This window comes from Leptinotarsa decemlineata, unplaced genomic scaffold (assembly GCF_025532065.1).
Source record: "Leptinotarsa decemlineata unplaced genomic scaffold, Ldec_3_MD MMD2_tig00026340_RagTag_RagTag, whole genome shotgun sequence".
Lineage (NCBI taxonomy): Eukaryota > Metazoa > Arthropoda > Insecta > Coleoptera > Chrysomelidae > Leptinotarsa > Leptinotarsa decemlineata.
This window is the reverse complement of record NW_027412694.1, coordinates 11422358-11443325: the sequence shown is the minus strand read 5'-3', so window position 1 is coordinate 11443325 and position 20968 is coordinate 11422358. Positions and strand designations below refer to the sequence as shown.

At 32.1% G+C, this 20968-nt stretch overlaps 1 protein-coding gene across 1 annotated transcript; it reads left to right on the top strand.

Annotated features, from left to right (window-relative positions):
* The first annotated feature begins 1506 nt into the window (after nucleotides 1-1506).
* On the top strand, nucleotides 1507-17483 carry BicD (Microtubule-associated protein Bicaudal D). Its single transcript, XM_023173505.2, has 5 exons — nucleotides 1507-1898; nucleotides 1959-3300; nucleotides 5106-5333; nucleotides 5455-5712; nucleotides 14980-17483. Exons 1-5 carry the CDS (start codon nucleotides 1686-1688, stop codon nucleotides 15228-15230), a joined length of 2292 nt encoding a protein of 763 aa, XP_023029273.2. The 5' UTR covers nucleotides 1507-1685; the 3' UTR covers nucleotides 15231-17483.
* The last annotated feature ends 3485 nt before the right edge of the window (nucleotides 17484-20968 follow it).

Below are 20968 nucleotides of genomic sequence, written 5' to 3'. Positions count from 1 at the left end.
ACTGACCCGTTACTTGATGGAAATTAATAACACCATACATAATAACAATCACAAAAATTTCACAATCATATTAATTTCATATCTACCGCTACTGGATTAGCGAAACGCGTCTAGAAATTGAAATGTTTGTGAAAATTGTGTAATATTATCATGGATGAAATGTGTCTTCACAAATAATAATAATAATAATAATAAATGGGCTTTATTCATTGACATACATTGTTTATAAAGAAGAAGTAAATACAAAAAACAATGAAAGGGCGAAATGTGGTAACTATGCTTATGGTTTCGATATACTATAATGAACACATTGTGGATTTCTTGGGAAAGAAAGGTTTTGGCTTTCTACTTCTCCATCTTCATATACAAAAAATATGGAAACTTCCAAAGGAAGAAAAAAGTATTTAATTTCAAAATAGATTTCTTACAAAAATGTGTAGATCGTGCATAGAAGTTACTTTCAGACACAAACTGGAAGAAAAAGCCCTCTCGAAACAACTGCTTTCATAAACATTGAATTATACAAGCGAAAAAGTACTTTCGAAATAATTTCTTTCATATGAACATTGAATTATACAAAAACACTTTTCTCTATTCAGTTCCTTGTGAAATCATATCAGATATCATTCGCAAAAGATTGGTACACAATACATCAGCAATATATACAAAAAAGATAAAATTTCACGTACGTGAAACATTGTCATCTTTAATGGCGGACATATCGATGTTTTGGAATAATCGTTTACGTTATTGCCTCTTTAGCACCAATCTGGATAACATTACAAGATGCACGCAATTCCTTAATAACATTAAATACGACTTTATGTCACGAGTCCAATCTTCTCATGTCACGATGACAACGAAATGACATTCATTTGCTTATTTGATTCAATTTCAGCTATAAGAATCTTGCTTAAATTGAAAGTAGTATACTTTTAGTAAAGATTAATTTTTGGAAAAGAAAGGTTTCGGCTTTCTACTTTGTATGAAAATACTTTATACGAAGATGGAGCAGTAGAAAGCTGAAACCTTTCAAAAAAATCTCTCCTGAAAATATACCCCTTTCAATGTAAACTGTGTATATTATTTGGCCATTGAAACTTCTTATGAATATTATATTCCTATTTTCAAGTATTCATAAGAGATTAAATTCAATTATCATTAAAAAAATTATATTAACTCTTTGCAATAAAGCCTTTAATTACTATACAGAAATATATGTATATCATTAATACAACTAGACTTATTTTCGCAGGTCTTACAAAGAATGCAATGTCACCAGTGAAAAATAAATTAGAAATTTAAAGTACAGATACTGATTCCACCATTATGAAACGTCACTGGTAAACAAACCATGATCAACTTTGACGTTTGTCACTGTCAAGAAGCGAATTTCCGAAATCACGATCCACAGCCAATCAAAAATAGAAAAAAAAATTGATGACCCATTATTATTTTAGAACGAATTTGTTTGTTCTCAATGATGTATATATGCCATATATACATCATTGAGAAAATATAACAACACGACAACAGTGGTTAAGTCAGAGTGTCAGAGTCAGAATGATTTGACATTTATGATAATCTTTGACAATTAGTTGAAATGAAACAGGAGTTGTGTTATTATTATATTTAGGAATTATTATTGGGTTTTCATATTTGCGTTTTTTATGAATACCTGAGACATGGCTTCATTAGATGGATTAAGTGACATTGATTTATTGAAGAATGAATTAGAACGATTAACAAGGGAATTAGACCAGGCTAGTAGTGAAAAAGTTCAATCTGCTCAGTATGGCTTGGTTCTACTGGAGGAAAAGAAAGAACTTCAACAAAAATGTGAGGAACTTGAAGCGCTGTATGAAAATTCCAAACACGAATTAGTCATAACACAAGAGGTAAATCCATCCTGAATTACTTTCAAATCTATTCTACCAGTATTTATAAAACTTTTTTAGGCTCTAGCCAAATTCCAGTCTAGTCATAAAGTAAGCACCAAAACAGGTATAGAAACTGAAGAATCTTTGATTACTGAGTCAGCAGCTAGAGAAACATCTCTACATTCTCAAATTATCGAATTGGAAAATGAGATCAAACAGTGCCGGCATGAACTGGAACGAGTTACTGCAGAACGGGATCGTATGTTACAAGAAAACAATGATATGGGAAAAGACAAAGAAGATCGAGGTATGGAATGCAAAAAGTTGAGAATGGAATTAAGAGAAGTTAAATTCCGAGAAAATCGTCTCATAACAGACTACTCTGAATTGGAAGAAGAAAATATTGCACTGCAAAAACAAGTTTCTGCACTGAAGAGCTCTCAGGTAGAGTTTGAGAGTTTGAAACATGAAACACGAAGATTACATGAGGAAATGGAACTAATGAATCTTCAGTTAGAAGAACTGACAAATTTGAAAAAGATTACTGAAAAGCATATGGAAGAGGCTTTAGAATCGTTACAGAGTGAAAGAGAGGCTAAATACGCTTTGAAGAAAGAACTGGATCAACAAATAAACAGAGAATCTTTTTATAATATAAATAACTTAGCTTACAGCATCAGAGGCATGGCTGAAGAAACAAATGTTGTGAGTGACTGTGAAGAAGATATTCCCGGTCTCAAACACTTCGAAGCTACTCTTTGCAATGAGAAGAACTCGGAACTTGGTTCGCCAGATGGAAAACAAGTTGATCTTTTCTCAGAAGTCCACCTGAATGAACTGAGAAAACTAGAGAAACAACTTGAGTTGCTGGAGAAGGATAAAAGTTCTCTCACTCAAAGCCTGAGAGAAAATCAGGGGCTAGTCGAAAAAAGTCAAGGAGAACTGCAGGTATTCCTTGCACGTCTCACCCAAATGGCAGCACATGTGGATTCACTACATCATCTATCACAGACAGTAGACAAAAACCTGGCAAAGCCTGTAGATGAAGCTACAAAGGTTCTCGCTCAATACCAACAATGGTTCAAAATGTCTTGCAGAGAAATCGAACAACTCAAAAGGGATATAAGAGAACTTGAAAAACTTACTAATGTATCTGATGCTACCTTACAACTCAGAAATGAAATTACCAACCTGAAAAACAAGCTTTTAGATGCTGAACAAAAGTGTATGGACCTCAACGGGGATCTGAAAATCTTGAGAGAGTTTGCAAGTGAAGCAGGAGCTTCCTTAGATGAAACTCAAAATAATGTCCAGACTGTTTCTGAAGAATTGGCTCAGTTATATCATCACGTGTGTACTGTCAATGGACAGACACCAACCAGGGTTGTGCTTGATCATGAAAAGGAAGGACTGACCCCAAGTGAGTGTAAAATATTTACAAAAATATTACAGGTAGTAGGATGAATAAATACATTGCATCCTATGAAGCAGAATGCCTGTTGGTGCGTAAGGAATAAAAAAAGGGTTAAAATTAAAATTATCATCTTAAAAATCTAAAACTGAAATATTACTGTTTATAAGAGGAAGTATTCATAGAGGGAAATCTTCAATGAATAAATTATTTCACAAGGAACAGATATTATATAAGAAGTTAATCATATGTGTACTTTCCTTATTTCATGGCATCTGAATCCACTAATATATTTTCTAAGTTGGTTCATGCAATACTGCTTTCACTTGAAAGTAATTCGTTGATTTGTAATATATGTTATGACTTGATAATAATTATCTTCATCATTTGTTTTGATTTCAAAAATGTCCTTTATTTCTTGCTTTTTTGCGTTATTTAACTTTCAACAATCTAAAAAATAAACAAAGCTGAAGCAATAGAAAATCGGTTCAAGTGTAAAGAAGGGCAAACTGAAAAGTTCACTCTGAAAAGTTACTGTGTAATGTAAACCACTGAGGAGTCCAAGTCGGTAGTTTGTATTGTGTCAACAAATTGAATGAGAAAATTAATGTTTGACCTTTGACGTTTCTCAAAGGAAATGTACCTGTTTTTCTCAGGTATTTTTACAAGTCAATTTTTGGGTTTCCTTTGAAATTTGTCAAAGGAAATATACTTCTACGTCAAAGGCAATATACCGTTCTTCGCCTGAGGTGATTTTATAAGTGATTTTTTTTGTTTTGAGAATGGAAAGGGGTCACTTTTTCAAATGTTAACGTCTAAAGAAAGCTAAGTATGTAAATTAAATTTCTTTCCATAGATTATTCAATAGACCTTTACACTGATATTGGAATAATCACACAGGTGGAAAATACATGTATAAAAGTAACTTGAGTAATGGTCGTAATGTCACTAACATTTGATATGAATTTAGCAACACTGTAAAACTCATTTTGCATAATATAATTTTCTTCTTCCTGTATTCTTGTTCTGACAGTATTTTTTTGAGGTCGATTTAATGAAGTTTTGAAATTAAGAAGCACTTAATATTATGAAACAAAGACTTTATATTTGGAATTTTGTTAAAGAGATATTTGATTGAATAGTTATGTCATATATTCATTCATGTACACTTTGTAACGTGATTTGAAAGGGGGAAAGTCTCAATAATAGTGCCCTCAGAGTCATTTTTGAAACTTTGATTTTCCTTCGAAATGAAGAAATTTGGGTGTTACTTTCTGATGGACGTACAAACATTTTTTTATGGAACTATGGAATAATATTGATTTTATAATTTTTTTTTCAGAATTTTTCAAGGCCTATATGTAGGCAAAATTTGTGAATACCTCAAGTTCTGACTAATTGAACTCATCAGTGGTTGATATTATGCAGTAACTTTTTGGGGTGAAATTTCCAGTTTGACCTTCATTACACTTCAATATATTCTCTATTTATTTTTCAGAATATGGAAGCCTAAATTCACAAAAAAGTATATTTCAAAGATTATTTCTTTCTCATTGGTAATTGTCGAATGTAAAAATGAAATATACATCAACTCTAAACAAGGAAATATTCCAAATTGACCTACACTAATATTTATTCCAGAATATTGAGCGAACACGTTTATAATTGTCCAATAGACAAAAATAATCAACTCATGATAGCTTCGCTAGAGAAACGCCAAAAATACTTTTTTTGCAGTTCTGCTATCTGGGAATCTGTCCAAATATTAAGTTTCAATTTTTTCTAATAATGAAACTTTTATAAATTTTTTTCAGTGACTGAAACTGCTCCACCTATTGGTGAAATGTCCAAAATAGAATTGCTCAGAAATCGTTTGAAAAGTGACATACCTCTACATGACTTGGAAACTCTGAATGACACTGGAGTGTTAGCAAGAAATGTTTCAACTATAGTTGATCAAATCAAACATCTTCGAAATGCCATTGAAAGCACCATTGAGCTTTCGAAAGTCAAGAGAGAAAATCACGAGGGATCATATGAATGTAAGTCACTTTTATATTGTTAATAATATTACTTGAACAATGTTAGAAAATATATTGATCTTTTTTGTGCCTTTCAACATTGGTAATGGATGTTACTTACCTCACTGTAAATTTTTTTCAGCCTTACGTGATGAAAACAGTGAGTCAGAAATACAGGAATTACAAGAGCAAGTCATCAGACTGAAGAGTTTGTTGTCCACGAAACGTGAACAAATAGCCACACTTAGAACCGTCCTGAAATCGAATAAAAACACAGCCGAAGTTGCATTAACTAACTTGAAAGGCAAATATGAGAATGAGAAGACAATTGTGTCTGAAACCATGATGAAGCTCAGAAACGAACTCAGGTTGCTTAAAGAAGATGCAGCTACTTTTTCAAGTGAGTGTTTTCAGGTTTCAAACCATTTCATTGATCTAGAAGAAATTCAATTTCTACCATTATCATACTTGAGCTATTTTTCTAATATTCAATATATAATTAAAAGAAAAAATCATTTTATGTGTATACATACTATCACTTCTTTCACCATGTGTATCATCAATCAAGTTGCATCATCAGAAGATGTCAAAGGTGATACAAAAATTATCATCTGCAAAACATGAGTCAAAAAACGGTGAAATAGTTCTGGTGTCAAAATTGTTTTTGCAAAATGATACCTCAAATGTATATTTAAATGATAATGATGATGAAGTAAATGAATCAAGTTTGTGAAATGATGGTATTTCAAAAAATATTGCAGTCTCAAATATTTCGTTCAGTTATAAATTTTAAGGGATAGTTAATCACATTCAATATACTCTACATCAGGTCTATAAGAATGTTATATTGACTTCTATGTAGATGCTAAAGTTCAAACTATTAATGGAATATAATCGGTAGGTAATTGAAAATGTACATTATGTACTCATTTGCCAGATATTTTATATATGAATCACAGAATTTGTGAAAAAGCTGAATATACCAGTGGTAAATTTCCAACCTTCAGATCTGATTTGTTGCATAGTGCCACTTAAAAGGGTACTAAACCGGGTGGTCGGTAACCAAAATTTTAAAATTCAGTAGACAGGATCAACCTGATCTCTGCCCTCCAAGATATTTGATATTTTTTTATCGTTGATAGAAAATGATATGTAATTGATGTTTTAAAGCAGTGGTCGCCAACCTGTCGATCGCGAGCTACCGGTAGCTCGCGGAGGCAATTCTGGTAGCTCTCACAACGATTTTAGTTTAAAAAATACAAACTGCAAAAATCAGAGAAGCTTCCGAAAAGTCCACAAAAAAATCTAATTGTCATAATATTAAACATAAACAGCGGCAACGTTGTGGTGAGCGATCTGCCACTGACGCCATCAAGCTAGAATCGGCTAAAACCGACTAGCCGGACTAGCGCGTTAGTGTTCGAGAACGATCTGGATTGCTTTGAACGGGATAAATACGCACGGCGCGGCGACATTGCGCTTAGTTTAAAACTGAACGCGTAACCAACATCCAGCGGTTGGGTTAGTAGAGAACAACAAAAATAATATTATGGCAAGCAGTTGTAAGAAGGTAAAGACATACCACTTTCATTCGGAATGGGAAGAATAATACTTTTTTACAGAAGTTAAAGATAAAAATGTGTGTTTGTTATGTAATACTTCGGTCTCCGTTGCTAAAAAAGGAAATGTTGAGAGACATCATAAAACTGTACATTCTAATTTTGAAAAATCATTCCCACTACATTCTGCCGCCAGAAAGGAGAAACTGAAACACTTAAAAAAGCAGTTAATTGGACAACAATCAATATTTTTTAGAACAGTTGACAAAAATAAGGCTGCAACTGAAGCATCGTACCGTGTGTCCCAGATAATTGCACAAAAAAAGAAACCTTATGAAGACGGGGAAATGATAAAACAGGCGTTTTTAAAAGCTGCTGATTCGTTATTTGCCAACTTTAGAAATAAAGACAAGATAATTTCAGCTATAAAATCTATGCAACTTTCTGCTAATACAGTGATGAGAAGTGTAGAAGTAATGAGCAATGATATTTTTTTACAGTTAAGAACTGACTTAGATAACTGTGTTTATTTTTCACTTCAACTGGATGAATCAACAGATGTCGTTGACACTGCCCAGATGGCCGTGTTCGTCAGGATGGTTTTTAGTGATTTTACGATTAAAGAAGATCTTTTGAAGTTCATTCCACTGAAAGGACCCACTACTGGACATGAGTTGTTCTCTCATTTAAAAAATATTATTTTTTCCGAGAAAATTCCAATATCGAAAATGGTAGGCTTGACAACCGATAGCGCTCCAGCTATGGTGGGTTGTGATAAGGGTCTGGTGGCGTTATGTCGTAAAGATGAAACTTTTTCGCAATTTCTCTCTGTTACCACTGCATTATCCATCAGCAAGCATTAGGTGGAAATTTCCTGAAACTAAACAACGTTATAAAACTGGTGGTAAAAATTGTGAACAAGATTAGAGCTCAAGCGTTACAAAGAAGATTATTCACAACCTTGGCCGATGAAGTTGACTGTCAATACGGGGACCTACTGCTTCACTCTGAAGTCCGATGGTTATGTAGAGGACGGGTGCTGAAACGTTTAAATGATGTCCTATCTGGCATAGTTCAATTTTTCAAACAACGCGATGAACCGACTCCGGAACTAGAAAATTCAATCTGGCTTAGAGATTTTGGTTTTCTCGTGAACATTGCTGAGAAATTAAACGAACTTATTTGGCAGCTTCAGGGGAGAGACAAAGAACTAGCGGAAATGATTTCTGATATAAAAGCATTTATCAAAAAGCTGGAGTTTTGGGAACAAAACCTAATTAACAGCGATGCCAAGCATTTTCCTATTCTTTCAGAAAAAATATCTCAAAATGCATTAGAACCCTATGACAACAAATATCATGTAGAAATAATTTCTACCCTGAAGAATAACTTAAAAATCGTTTAATGGATTTCAATGAAATGGCTTTAGTAGCGCAGTTTGTTGTTTCACCCTTTAGGGAAATTGATATCCAACATTTTGCTACTTGTGTTATGCAGAACTTTGGCGAAGACATTGCTGCAACAGAAATGGAAGTCATTGAGTTTCAAAATGATTTAGCCTTAAAATCGTTAGTCTCAAGTACTGAATGTATCTGGCCTATTGTAAGTAAAGACAAATATTCAGTTCTATGCCGTGTTGCCTTGAAAGTGAAAGCATTATTCAGTTCAACCAATATGAAGTTTATTAAGAACAAATATCGCAATCGACTTACAGATGAACATTTGTATAATTGTATTCGAATGGCTGCATCAAATTATACTGCAAACATTAAAAAAATTATCGATGAGTCTGAGTGTCAGCCTTCTCATTGAACGTGCTTTTTTATTTTTCAATGTTTATGTTCATGATAGTGCGTTACTTTTTTGTTGTTATTATTAACTATTTTTAAATCATACGTGACATGCCGTTGTGGCCGGATAAAAGTTTGTGTTTATTTTTCGAACACCTTCGTTTGATAGGTAGGAATGTAGCTGTGAACAAGTACGTACTAGTAATATTAGTTATTTTGTTATTAGTTTATTATTAGTACCTATGTATTATGTATTACCAGTTAAATAGTAAAATAAATACATATAATGATAAATTAACTGTGGATTATTTCATTTACGTTGCGTTACGTGGCTTCCGTGTGGGTAGCTCGCTGTTTATTCCAAAATTAACAAAGTAGCTCAACACATTGAGGAGGTTGGCGACCACTGTTTTAAAGTGTTGTTCCAGTATAATAGAGAGGTGAAATGATATGACAAATCTTGATATATCCTCCAAGAAAGTGATGTCTGTTCTCAGGGAGTAATTATACAACACCAATAGTCTGTATATCATATCTAAAAGGGTGCATTCATATAGTTAGCAAAACTGAGAGATCAGAACTTTGCTTTGAGAAAAATTCTACTTCAACTTGGATTTTTGTATCAAAAAATTGAAAACACTTTAGATTAATTTTGGATTTGCGACAGTTCCCGAGTTTTTGTTGATCAGAAAAGGTTATTGAGATTAATATTTAATACAGGTTTTTCAAATGTGTCACTTTTGCCCATAAAAATATCGATATGTTTGTCACAAATTTGGATATTCATGGTAGATATACCTACCCATTTAGATGCTTCCCATTAATTATTGCAATAAACTTTTGTAATAACTTACCATTATCTATCAGATAAAGCGAGTCAGAAATACACTTTCTCCTGACATTTTGAAAACATTTGGTAATAGAGCTTCTTCTCGGATTGTGGCTTATTTATATTTTTTTTTATGAATTTCTGTGTTGTGAAAGTTTTGTTGGCATGAATTATATCTATTGCCTTTTTGTAATGATCTTTTTTTTTTGTTAAAAAATATAACAGCAGTTTTATCCCAACACCAAACCGTTATTTTTAAAACCTCGACACATGTTTCAATCACCAAGTGATCATCATGGTGTTGGGATAAAACTCCAGTAATATTGATTACTACACCAAAGGTTCCGAACAGTGCATCATTTTCCAGTATTTTCCTATTTTATTATGACTTAGCACTGACTCAGTAGCGTGACCAGATCTCATAGAGGGAGGAAACATGTTGGAATTTTGTTCGTCTAGACCCCACAAAATAATTCCCCTTTCCAGATATTGAGATAGCCGAAATTTGACCTCGATTAAACGACGCTAATCCATGCCGCTCGTCGCTCAAAGTTTGAAAAAAATCCAAATTTTTTGTCAAAAAGCTGACATATGGAGCCAGAATGGTAAATAATAAAAACGCGCTTAATGTATCAAAAGAAAGCTAATGTTGTCCTTCACAGTTTATATTTTATACATAATTGTTATTTTAAGTCAAACCGAGTTACAACAGCTTTTAGCCCCAAAATGTGTCAAATTTTCCCTTTTTTGGTATATTTTTGAGTTTAAAGTGATAATATAATAAAAAAACAAGTAATAATGATAAGTCAAATAAATAGAATTTAAAAACGTCAGTACGACATTATTTGATAATAAAATTATTTCCATCCCATATTTAAAATAGAATGTATGTTTATATCATTCCCTCTGTATATAGATTTTCTTTTCAGTGTATGTGATGTCTGAAAATATTTTTAGTTGAATCAAGTTTGTTAGTAAGAAGATTTTGATTCAGCTAAAAATATTATCAGACATCACATAAACCAAATAGAAAATCTATATACAGAGGGAATGATAAAAACATAAATTCTAAATCTAACAATAAGTCTAATGATATTTTGCAATATTGTCACATTCTTCACCTCATCCAGACATTTTTAAGAGATTCCTCACTGCGTGGAAAAAGATAGACAAAGAAAAAAATGACATATGTATCAGTGACAATCTAATACAAAAGCAGCTAACTCCAGAAGTGTTGTAAATGTTACTGCTGAATTCGAGAACAAATTAACGAGCCACCCCAGAGATGACTATAAGGAGCTATTGCAGTTGATTCTCGTGTTTGTTGGATCACTAAACGGTAATGTTGTGGGTTTTAGAACTCCGGGAGCCATTCATCACGCTAGGTGCATGGCAAAAGATATATACTGCTTAAAAATTTTCATTTTTTGTCATCAATTTGAGATGTCTAAAGAAGAAAGCCCTGTGCGTGCATTTGTGTTTTCCTAGTTGAAATTTATTGTAAAACTTGGTTCAATGCTCCCCAAAGCAAGATTTAGGTATTTTGCATAGTCTGTTAGAAAGAAATGTGATAACGACATTGCAGAAATAGTCCTGACCAAATTTTCTAACCATTTGTGGTATTTGAATGCAGAGTTGGTGGGATTATCTTTTTTTAAATCCCACCATTACAGACGATGAAAAGTTTTTAATGGCTAATAAATTGCTCAGTAGTACAGAGGAACCATCAGAGCACGCTGAGGTTGTAAATCCAAAAGTTAGGAATGAAAAATTAAAAAAGGGAGTTGATGGAAGATTGGTAAATTTACTTACCAAAGAAACGTTTACATTATTTGACCGATTTGGTATAAAAACAGATTTACTAAGACAACATCCAAACATCTGGCCTCAAAATAATGGCTTCCAAGGATTGAGAATTGTCAAGACATTTAAAGTAGGTATAGATATGGCTGAGCGTGGTGTTAAATTAATAACCTTCTGACAAAAGATGAAGACCAAAAGCAATATGTCCTGCAAGTTGTAAGCAAATGTCGAACATTATATCCCGACGTTTCAAAAACTACTTTAACAAAAGCTCCAGAATAGATTAGATAACTATGTAAATTAATTAACTTATGTAGGTACAAAGTCTGTATATTTTCTGTGTCTGTTTGATATGTATTATATACCCGATTTTTATATTTTGAAATGAAAAATGCCAGTATTACTTGTTTTTATTATATTTTCACTTTGAACTCAAAAATATACCAAAAAAATCAAAATTTACCACATTTTGGGGCTAAAGGCTGTTGTTACTTGGATTGACTTGAAATAAAACAATTATGTATAGAATATAAATTTTGAAGAACAACATTAGCTTTCTTTCGAGATATTATGCGTGTCTTTATTATTTGCCGTTCTGGAGTTATGGCTCCATATGTCAGTTTTTTATCCAAAATTTGTGTTTTTTCAAACTTTGAGCGACGAGCGGCACGGGTTAACGTGGTTTAATCGAGCTCAAATTTCGGCTATCTCAATATCTGGAAAGGGGATTCGTTTTGTGGGGTCCAGACATATAAAATTCCAACATCGATTTTTTGCGGTCACCCTAGTACTCAGTGTACCAAAGTGTCAAATAGATAAATATACATAAAAATGTCGCTTCTGTGGGACCATATATAATTGTATTCAAAATCATTCTGAAGCAGATTCTTTCCATAATATTCATTATAAAGATCTGACTCAGCTCCAACAAAACCACTCTGTACATTTTCATGATGTCTACCGAAAAAAAAAATATATGCAGGGATGCATATTTACTGTTGGTAGGTATAAAGTGCCATAGGCATTAGGCCACTGAGTTTTTTTGGCATTATCTTATACACTATAACAAATTATTATCAAATGTTTGAACCAACGAAATGATCATCAGTTATGTATAAATATTGAATGGGCTGGATTATGTGATATTTCAAACTATAGAATACAGCTATGAATATAATATTATTTAACGAGTTTAACTGACCAATCACTGAGAAAATTTCCTTTTTGTACCTTGTGAAGGTCCCAATACAAATAGAGCATCAAGTTCATCTACTTGCATAAATGCCTTTCACATTATATAGGCATGAAAAAGTAGTTTGTCAGTTCTCAGCTTATGTTATGGAACATGAACTACATTTACACAAAATCTCTATGGAGGTGCGATGTTATTAAAATCAACATTATTGCCTATGTAAACTCCATTTTCATCCAAAGATATCGAATTCACTTGATAACACTAAATTTTGGAAAGAAGATTAGTGTTGGATTTGTCGAGTCTTATAAATAGAAAGTCAGAACGTGAATTTCATTTCAAAATGGCTACCTGCTTGACTTTCTAAGAAAGAGGAAAGAAATTTAGCTTGTCCGAAATGGCTACTGAAAACTGCCAAACATGCTAACATGTTTCGATATATTGTAATCAATGTAGACATTTTTTGTTTTATTAATTTCACTCATAGAATCTTGAAATAGGGTTCCAAAAAGAACTTGCCATTATAAAAGGTAATTGTTCAAAGTTTTCCATTTCATAGGAAAAACAGCTCAAAATTTTGATCACACTTCATATGCCAATTTTACGAACAAATAGTCAAAGGTGTTATGTTGGCAGAACCTTTTGGGAAGTCCAAAAGACATAGTCGAGAATTCGGAAAAGTCTGGAATTTACGAAATTGAATGTAAGGACTGCGATGCAAAATATTATGGACAGACAAAAAGATCTATTAAAGTGAGATATAAGGAACACATAGCACACTTAAAATATGGAAGATTTGAAAAATCAGCAGTCGCCCATCATATTTTGCAACAAAACCATTCCATAGACTTCAGTTCTTTAAGATTAGTTAGACAAGTTAATAACAACAGGCAACTAGATGCCTATGAGAGTGTGAAAATAAGTAAACATAATAATATTATGAATAACGACAACGGACCAATACCAAATAGCATACTATATAGCTTGTTGAAATAATATTGTTGGGTTTACTGATCACTACAAAAAGACACATTGTAAATATATTTAGATAGGCAATATTGTGAAACTAATTTTATATAGCTGAAAATTGTTCTATATATAGCTGTAACATTTAAACATACATAAGGACATATTGTAAATAATAGAAAGGCCAATTGTAAAATTAATTTAGGGTGGTTCACTTGTATGGGTGGTATTACTGATTACCTACCTGTATGATGTACCTGATTAGTATAAGTAGCTTTAGTTTTGAGTAGTTATTAGTTTTATCTTCCTCTTGAAGATGATCACTTGGTGATCGAAACACGTGTCGAGGTGTAAAAATAACGATTTGGTGTTGTGAAAAAACTCCAGTAATATTCATTACTACACCAAAGGTTCCAAACAGTATATCACAAGTGATAATATGATTAATTCCTAAAAATATAACCTCTTCAATTCAAATGATTAACTCATTTCCAAGTGCGCAAAATATAATTATGTATGCCGACGATACCAATTTTCTTATCTCAGAAAAATCAATATGTGATATGGTACTTAGAGCCAATACTGTAGTGTACTTGCAATGGTCTAGTGGTGAATTTGGAAAAAACATGCTTCATGCAGTTTCTAACGAAAAATTTGAATACGAATTCTAGTTTATCAATAAGAGTAAATCATAGTAGCATTGAGCAGATTGATGTTGCTCGTTTTCTGAGAGTTATATTAGATATCTGATTTAGGTAGCTCAAGCTACCTAAATCAGATATTTATAATGCAAAAAAAACATTAGAAGCATGGTTGAAGTCAACACTAATACATCTTGTAAATCAACTTTTCCAAAGATAGGTATTCTCAGTGTATTCACTATAAATATTTCAAATTACTCTGAATATTAAAACACAAGAGAATTCCATTCTTAAAAATAGCGGTTTACACAAGTACGATACAAGAAAATGGGGTAACCTACATCAACCATACTCAAGATTAACCATTGGGCAAAACTCGCACATATATAAAGGTATTCTCTGCTATAATAGATTTATAGATTTGTTTAATAGCAAAATTGATCTTGTCGATCTGAGGATTTTCAAAAACTCCCTGTACAACTATTTAAAATCCAGAGCATTCTACTCGTTAGAGGAATTTCTAGAAACATGAACTAATATGTTGTAATTAGGTATATTTTCATATATGTCTGTATTTGTTTTTTTATTTCTTCACGTGCTGATTTTTATATGTAGACTAAATACTAAATTTACTTCATATTTTGTGACGAGTCCAATAAGTTAAACATTCTGTACTCCTTTTTGTAATAACTTCAGTGACGAATGAAGTTCTGTTCTATTCAGGGAAAGGTTTTATGAAGGTAGAGGTGTAGTTTCACTACATCAATGTAAATACGACTAGAAAGTCTATGTTAGAACATTACTTGTTTTATAAATGGATATTTTATGCTCTGTTTCATTAATTAAAATATTTTCTGGAAGTAGAATACAATTCTTCAAAATTATAGGTCTCCGAGCCATGTTTGCAGCACGCTGTGAAGAATATGTTACACAAGTTGACGAACTCCAACAGCAACTGAGTGCAGCCGAAGATGAGAAGAAAACTCTCAACCAGCTACTGCGTCTTGCTGTCCAACAAAAACTGAATATCACCCAACGTCTGGAGGAGCTGGAGGTTGATAGAGAAATCAGGAATGCTCGTCGGCCAATAAATCGGAATTACCAGAGGCCTGGTAGGTCGAACCGTGACATGTTTTAGCGAAGGTCACGACCTTTAGTTTATGCATTCGCATTCATTACAACCTTCTTTAAATTATAAATTATTATTACGATGGTATTGTAACAAATATTTCTGGTCCAGTTTCAGAAACTGTGATATAAACATTTTTCGTCTAGATACGATGATATCAGTAAGTACTTAGCCAATGAAATTTATGAAAATTTGAGTGAGAAATGGAAGTGCAAATGATTTCTTGGTTTTAGCATGAATTTCGATTTAAAGTATTACTTTATTTCTCAAAATAGAAGTGGGAAGATATTTATTTCAAAATATATGGTTATTCATATTATTTTTAGACAACTTCCTATTTATTGCAGAAACGGTTTAAGACAGTCAAGGAAACATTAGGAGGATTAATTTGAGACTGAACATTTTTTGAGTCCTGTGAAAACACTATTTTTCAAATTGAACGAATGTTGTAACGTACATTGCAAAAAGAATGCCAGTACAAAAATGTACTTAAAAATTAATATGAAAGTGAAAGCATCATATCAAGACATAACTGGGAGTTGTAAAACTGTTTAGTCAAAATCTCACAATAGTGTTTTTTAAAGAAAACGTTATGGATTTTCGTCAAGTATCGGCTGATTCCATCACATAACTTTAATCTCCTTTGAAAATCCTGAAGAAATACTTATTTTTTAGACTTGTGATAACCATAATGAAAAAGTATCTTTTGTCAATGATCCTATTATGAAAAACTTCTTGGGCATAAGGAGCCCATTATCGCTCCAATAATTGAATTGATCTTGATCTTGTGCTTTTGTATTGTTGGAATTACTGACAGAATCTAGAAACATTCAGTAGTTTATCATTACGTATCTCAGTAGTTGTAGTTTAAATTATTTATGTGAACAAATATTCAAAGTTCTCCTAAAGAGTATAAGAAATTTACCATTCCATTGAGTAATTTTCAAGTTCAGAACTACTGTAACATTCATAATTTATTTCAAATATAATTGTGTAAATACTTTATTAATGTTGATATTTTGATTTTATTGGCTTCAAACATCACTTCAATATTTCATTTTTTTTATCTATCTTGAAATTTCAGCATAATTATTTTTTATTCAAACATCACTCGATTTTTTCCCATATCTACTATAACAGAGTTGTTTAATACTGTCGAAACAATTGTTTAAGTAAATACAAAATTGCTGGTTCAAAATTTGTATCAAACACTCAATTTGAGACTAATAGCTGGAAGGTATTTTTTATATTATTTCAGTAACTTTCCAGAAGATGGAACAATTTGAAATTGTAAACTATCGGAATTTGTTTTCGAGAACAATCATCAACTTAATTTTAGAAAATTCAAAGGTGAATTGAAATATGTGATTTCAAAAATATTTAAACCAACAGTGGATCTACTTGAAAATTCTGAACTAATTTGTTTTTCAGAAATATTAGTTCAACATTTTAAGTTTTATGTATTTTCTATTTATTTTCACTAATTGAAAAAAAATTAAAAGCTCAACTTTGCATTTGACATCTCATTTCAAAGACTAGTTTTTGTTTTATATGAAAGTTTGCTAATTTCATAAAAATGAACGATGGATAATGTCTATATATATATACTTATATAATTTTTTTATTATAATTGTTGAAAACTGAAATAATTTTAGCTATACTATAGAAATAGTAGCATAAAAGTATGTGAAGAGGTAACCAGTTGAAAAAGAGGCAGCTTCAATGTTGTCTATTTACATGTATTTAACTTTAGGAAATTGTTTTCCGTTGGTTCTGAGTCCATGTAATAATATTCGATCATTATTTGTCCTTTTTCCGAGCCTATGGACCACGGAAATACCCGTCCCTTTAATAATAACTCCTGAAGCATAACTATCAATTTTTTATGTAATTTCAGAATATCATTCACAACTGAATTGTCTTTTCTTCGCTAAGTAATAAGTGATTCATATAGAACACATTGAGAGAAACCCCTTATTAACTCAAAACATTTTTCAAACGAATATTTAATGATATAAATTGATCACATTTATATTACAAATGTTTATATGTCTTCAACAAAGTTTATGATTAGTTGTTCATGTCATATGAAAAGAAAAGGACAAGTCTATTGTGAATGGTATGGAAACCCAATAAAACATGGGTTTGTTTTTAATTTGATGTTACAAATTGTTATATTCGTTATTTTAACAAGTAATTGCTTTTATGTGGTTGATGTTACTTAATTGTACCTAATATTTTTAATAAAATTATTTAAATATATATTTTAGTTTTAAATCTTGAATATAAATTTACATCTACAAATCATAAATTTGATATTTGAGTACCCTGTAAGGTATAGAGTGGATATGATTCATATAGGACTTCAAACCCCATCCAGAGACAAGTATCTGTTCTGTTCAAAATCTGTTTTTCCGTTAATCAGCTGTCGCTCCCATACTTGTGCGAGCTAAGAACTAACGAGGTCTTACCTTTTAACGTGTGATTCCTAACACGGAAAAAACCTGAAAATTCAATCACGTGGGTGGAATTCATCCAAAGTAATATTTACTTTTAGGTTACATTTCATTCAGATGCAGAGCATGTATGTTGTAAATATCAATTTTTGTTTAAAATACCCACCCCTGAAAGGCAATTTTGAAAATATTTAAACTTCACATATATCTCCTCGAGTCATCTCAAGTACAAGTCAAGTAATAATATAATGTATTTGTCCTTCTACTAATTGAATTGGTTTCAGATTTCTGTGAATTGTCTAGAATATAATTCATGTTGATGAAAAAATTCTTGATTATTTTTTCAGGGGTTGTTGGAAATACGTAGCTTATATGTGGTTTTCATATGTAGTTAGAATATTATCAATTGCAATGAGGGCCATCATCGGTGAGGCTATCAATATGTGTTGGAGTGCAATAGGTCAAGAGGGCACTTCAATAAACAGCTATTTAAGTGCTTATGAACGTGTGTCACAACTTGCTTCATTTTTGAGTAACGGGGTGTCAAAGTTTTAACTAAAAATATTGTTCTTTTAATAATAACTCATAAGTTTTGTCGTCGATTTTAATGAAACTGGGTATGTTAGCAGTAACAAGGAGCATCTTTTCATGAAATTAGTTTTACGAATAATAATTTCAGTGGCGTTACACTGATTTATATTTATGGTAAATGTTTGTATGCCACTGCTTTTCTCCAATTTTTAATATTTCTACCAGATTGAACAGTTAATTTAAAAACGTGTTTGAAGACAAAAGCCTTTATATAAATGCAATAAATAAAAAAAAACATCTTTAATAAGATTACTTATTTTGTATCCACGGAGAGCTTCTTGTGGAATAAGCTTAATCAAACAATGAAAAAAATTAGTTTTTCATTTTTAGTGCATTTGTATATAAGCTTCTTTTTACTTTTTTTTTATTTTTGAATTGAAGTAAAAATTGAATATGTATTCAAACAAAGGATACACATTATTTACATTTGATTTAATTACTTGTCAAACCCAGCAAGGTTGAAATAACTTATGACATTATTACCGAAATGACATTAATTTATTAAAAAAAATGAGTTGACCAAAACACTGCTTGTATGATATTCTTGATTTTTTCAAGATGTTTATAGGTGCTTCCGTTTTTTTTTTCATAGAATTTGAAATTCATTCGTGTTAATCACAGTTGGCACAAATCACTAGTATCGTGCAATTTTTTGACAGTAGATGACATGTAGTATCATCAAATTGTTTTAGCATGCAAACACGCTTGAATTAATACATACTATCAAGTAAATATGAATAACTATGAAGTAGCTGAAATGCGTTTCGTTTATGGACTAACAGATTGAAATGCTGCAGAAGCTTGTCGACTCTATCAAGGAAGATATCCTAACAGTGATATTCCAGTAGACAAAACTTTCACTTGATTACACGCTAGACTGTGTGAAACTGAATCTTAAACAAAACAGGCTGAGCATCCCGGTAGATCGAGGACAATAATGACAGCACAATGGGCTCATTTAACAAATTTTTTTAATTTCATAATTTGAAAGTTTATGTTTCAAATAGTACATCTGCAAATAATCTGAATTTTCATTCTTTATCTTCCCCCTTAAATTAATTGTTGACTGTGGCGTTCACCAAAACGGGGCGTGGTCAAGCTTGACGTCACATCAGTCGACTGGGCGACAAGGGAGTGCTGGCGGATAAGCGAAATACGTGTGCTAAAGCCGTAGAAAGCAAGTTGTGTATTGTTTACTGCAGTGTGTCAACTGCGTGAATATGAATAATGATAAAAAATTACGTTACAAGTATTGCATCGTTTCTAAATGCGAGAATTCTTCGGTAACTGCACCAGACAAAATTTTTATTTTGCTGTTACGAAAGTTATGGCAGCGCGCTATGGGGAGGGCCGACTTTGTATCTGCTAAGGGGAAGCATTTTTTTTGCGAAGATCATTTTAATGTAAGTATGAATGATAGTGATTAATAAAAAAAAAATACTTTACTCTGAGCACTACAGAAAGTATTGGAAAAAATTACTACCCCCGAGGACAGTGAGAGTTTGAGTACATCAGACATGACTTCTGTTGGTACATCATCAGATTCTACTTTGTCTGGAATATTAGTTGAACACTGGAATTTGAAAAAAAATATTGATCGAAGATCTATTTACGTCATAGAGAAAAATCCGAAATTATGTCTTGGAATCCCAAGGTACCTACTCTTTATTTATTATAGAACTTTTGTCTCAAAAAATGCCAGTTACCCAGAATTGATGTATACATTACTTTGAAGAAAATTAAATTGAATTGACGATAGCAGCGATACATAATCTCCAACTACAGGCCCTGTTGCTACTGCTCGAAGCTCGTTTGCCTGGTGTGACGTCAAGATGTACCGCGGGCGATCTCACATTTTCAATTGCTCTTGCTCAGTTGTTAATTGACATATAAACCGGAAAATTTTGTGGGATACTTGGGAGATGATTTACTTTTATAATATATAATTTTCAATAAAAAACTAAATTAGCCTGAATGAGCCCATTAGAAATTGATGGCAATTCTTCAATAAATACATGAAAATTAGCTACACATTTCAATGTCAGTCATCCAAAGTGTTTGAAAAGTTTTGAATACAAATTTATTATATTTATATATACCACAATCAGCGGGTGCAGGCACTGTTATTGCGAGATTTTATAGACGATTGGATTTTTGCCAGTGCTTCTTTCAAAGAATTGTACAAATCCCCAAATCCATTTGTGAAGTTTTATTTACAGATGAGGCAAGTTTTTCAATGGATGCCATCATAAACTTTCATGACAATCATTCTTGGGACTACGAAAATCTTTATGCTACTGTAGAAAGTGGATTTCAGCAGTAATTTGGTATACGTCTGGATGGGAATTTTTTGTGATCATCTCACAGGGTCGCATTTTCTTCCTCCTCGTATGTCGTATAGACAATTTATAGAAGACACATAGCTAAAATTATTAGAGGATGTACCTTTGCTAATAAGAAAAATATGTGGTTGATGCACGACGGAGCACTTTTGCTCACCAGTGGATATGTCGTGGGGAACCTCAACCATGGCACCTAGATCTTCAGACTTGAACCCCCCCTATCTACATCACTTGTTGATGAAATACACTTATGCAAAATTATAATGTATTGTTACGTTTTTCCCCGTGGGTTGACCAATAATTGACTACACTGAACAATAATCCAACTCAACTTTATTTCACTTTAAATACAACAAAC

Coding starts and splice junctions, on each gene's coding strand:
- BicD (XM_023173505.2), top strand. CDS start 1,686: ATGGCTTCATTAGATGGATTAAGTGACATTGATTTATTGAAGAATGAA. Junction 3,301..5,105: donor AAAGGAAGGACTGACCCCAA/GTGAGTGTAAAA, acceptor AATTTTTTTCAG/TGACTGAAACTGCTCCACCT. Junction 5,713..14,979: donor AGATGCAGCTACTTTTTCAA/GTGAGTGTTTTC, acceptor TCAAAATTATAG/GTCTCCGAGCCATGTTTGCA.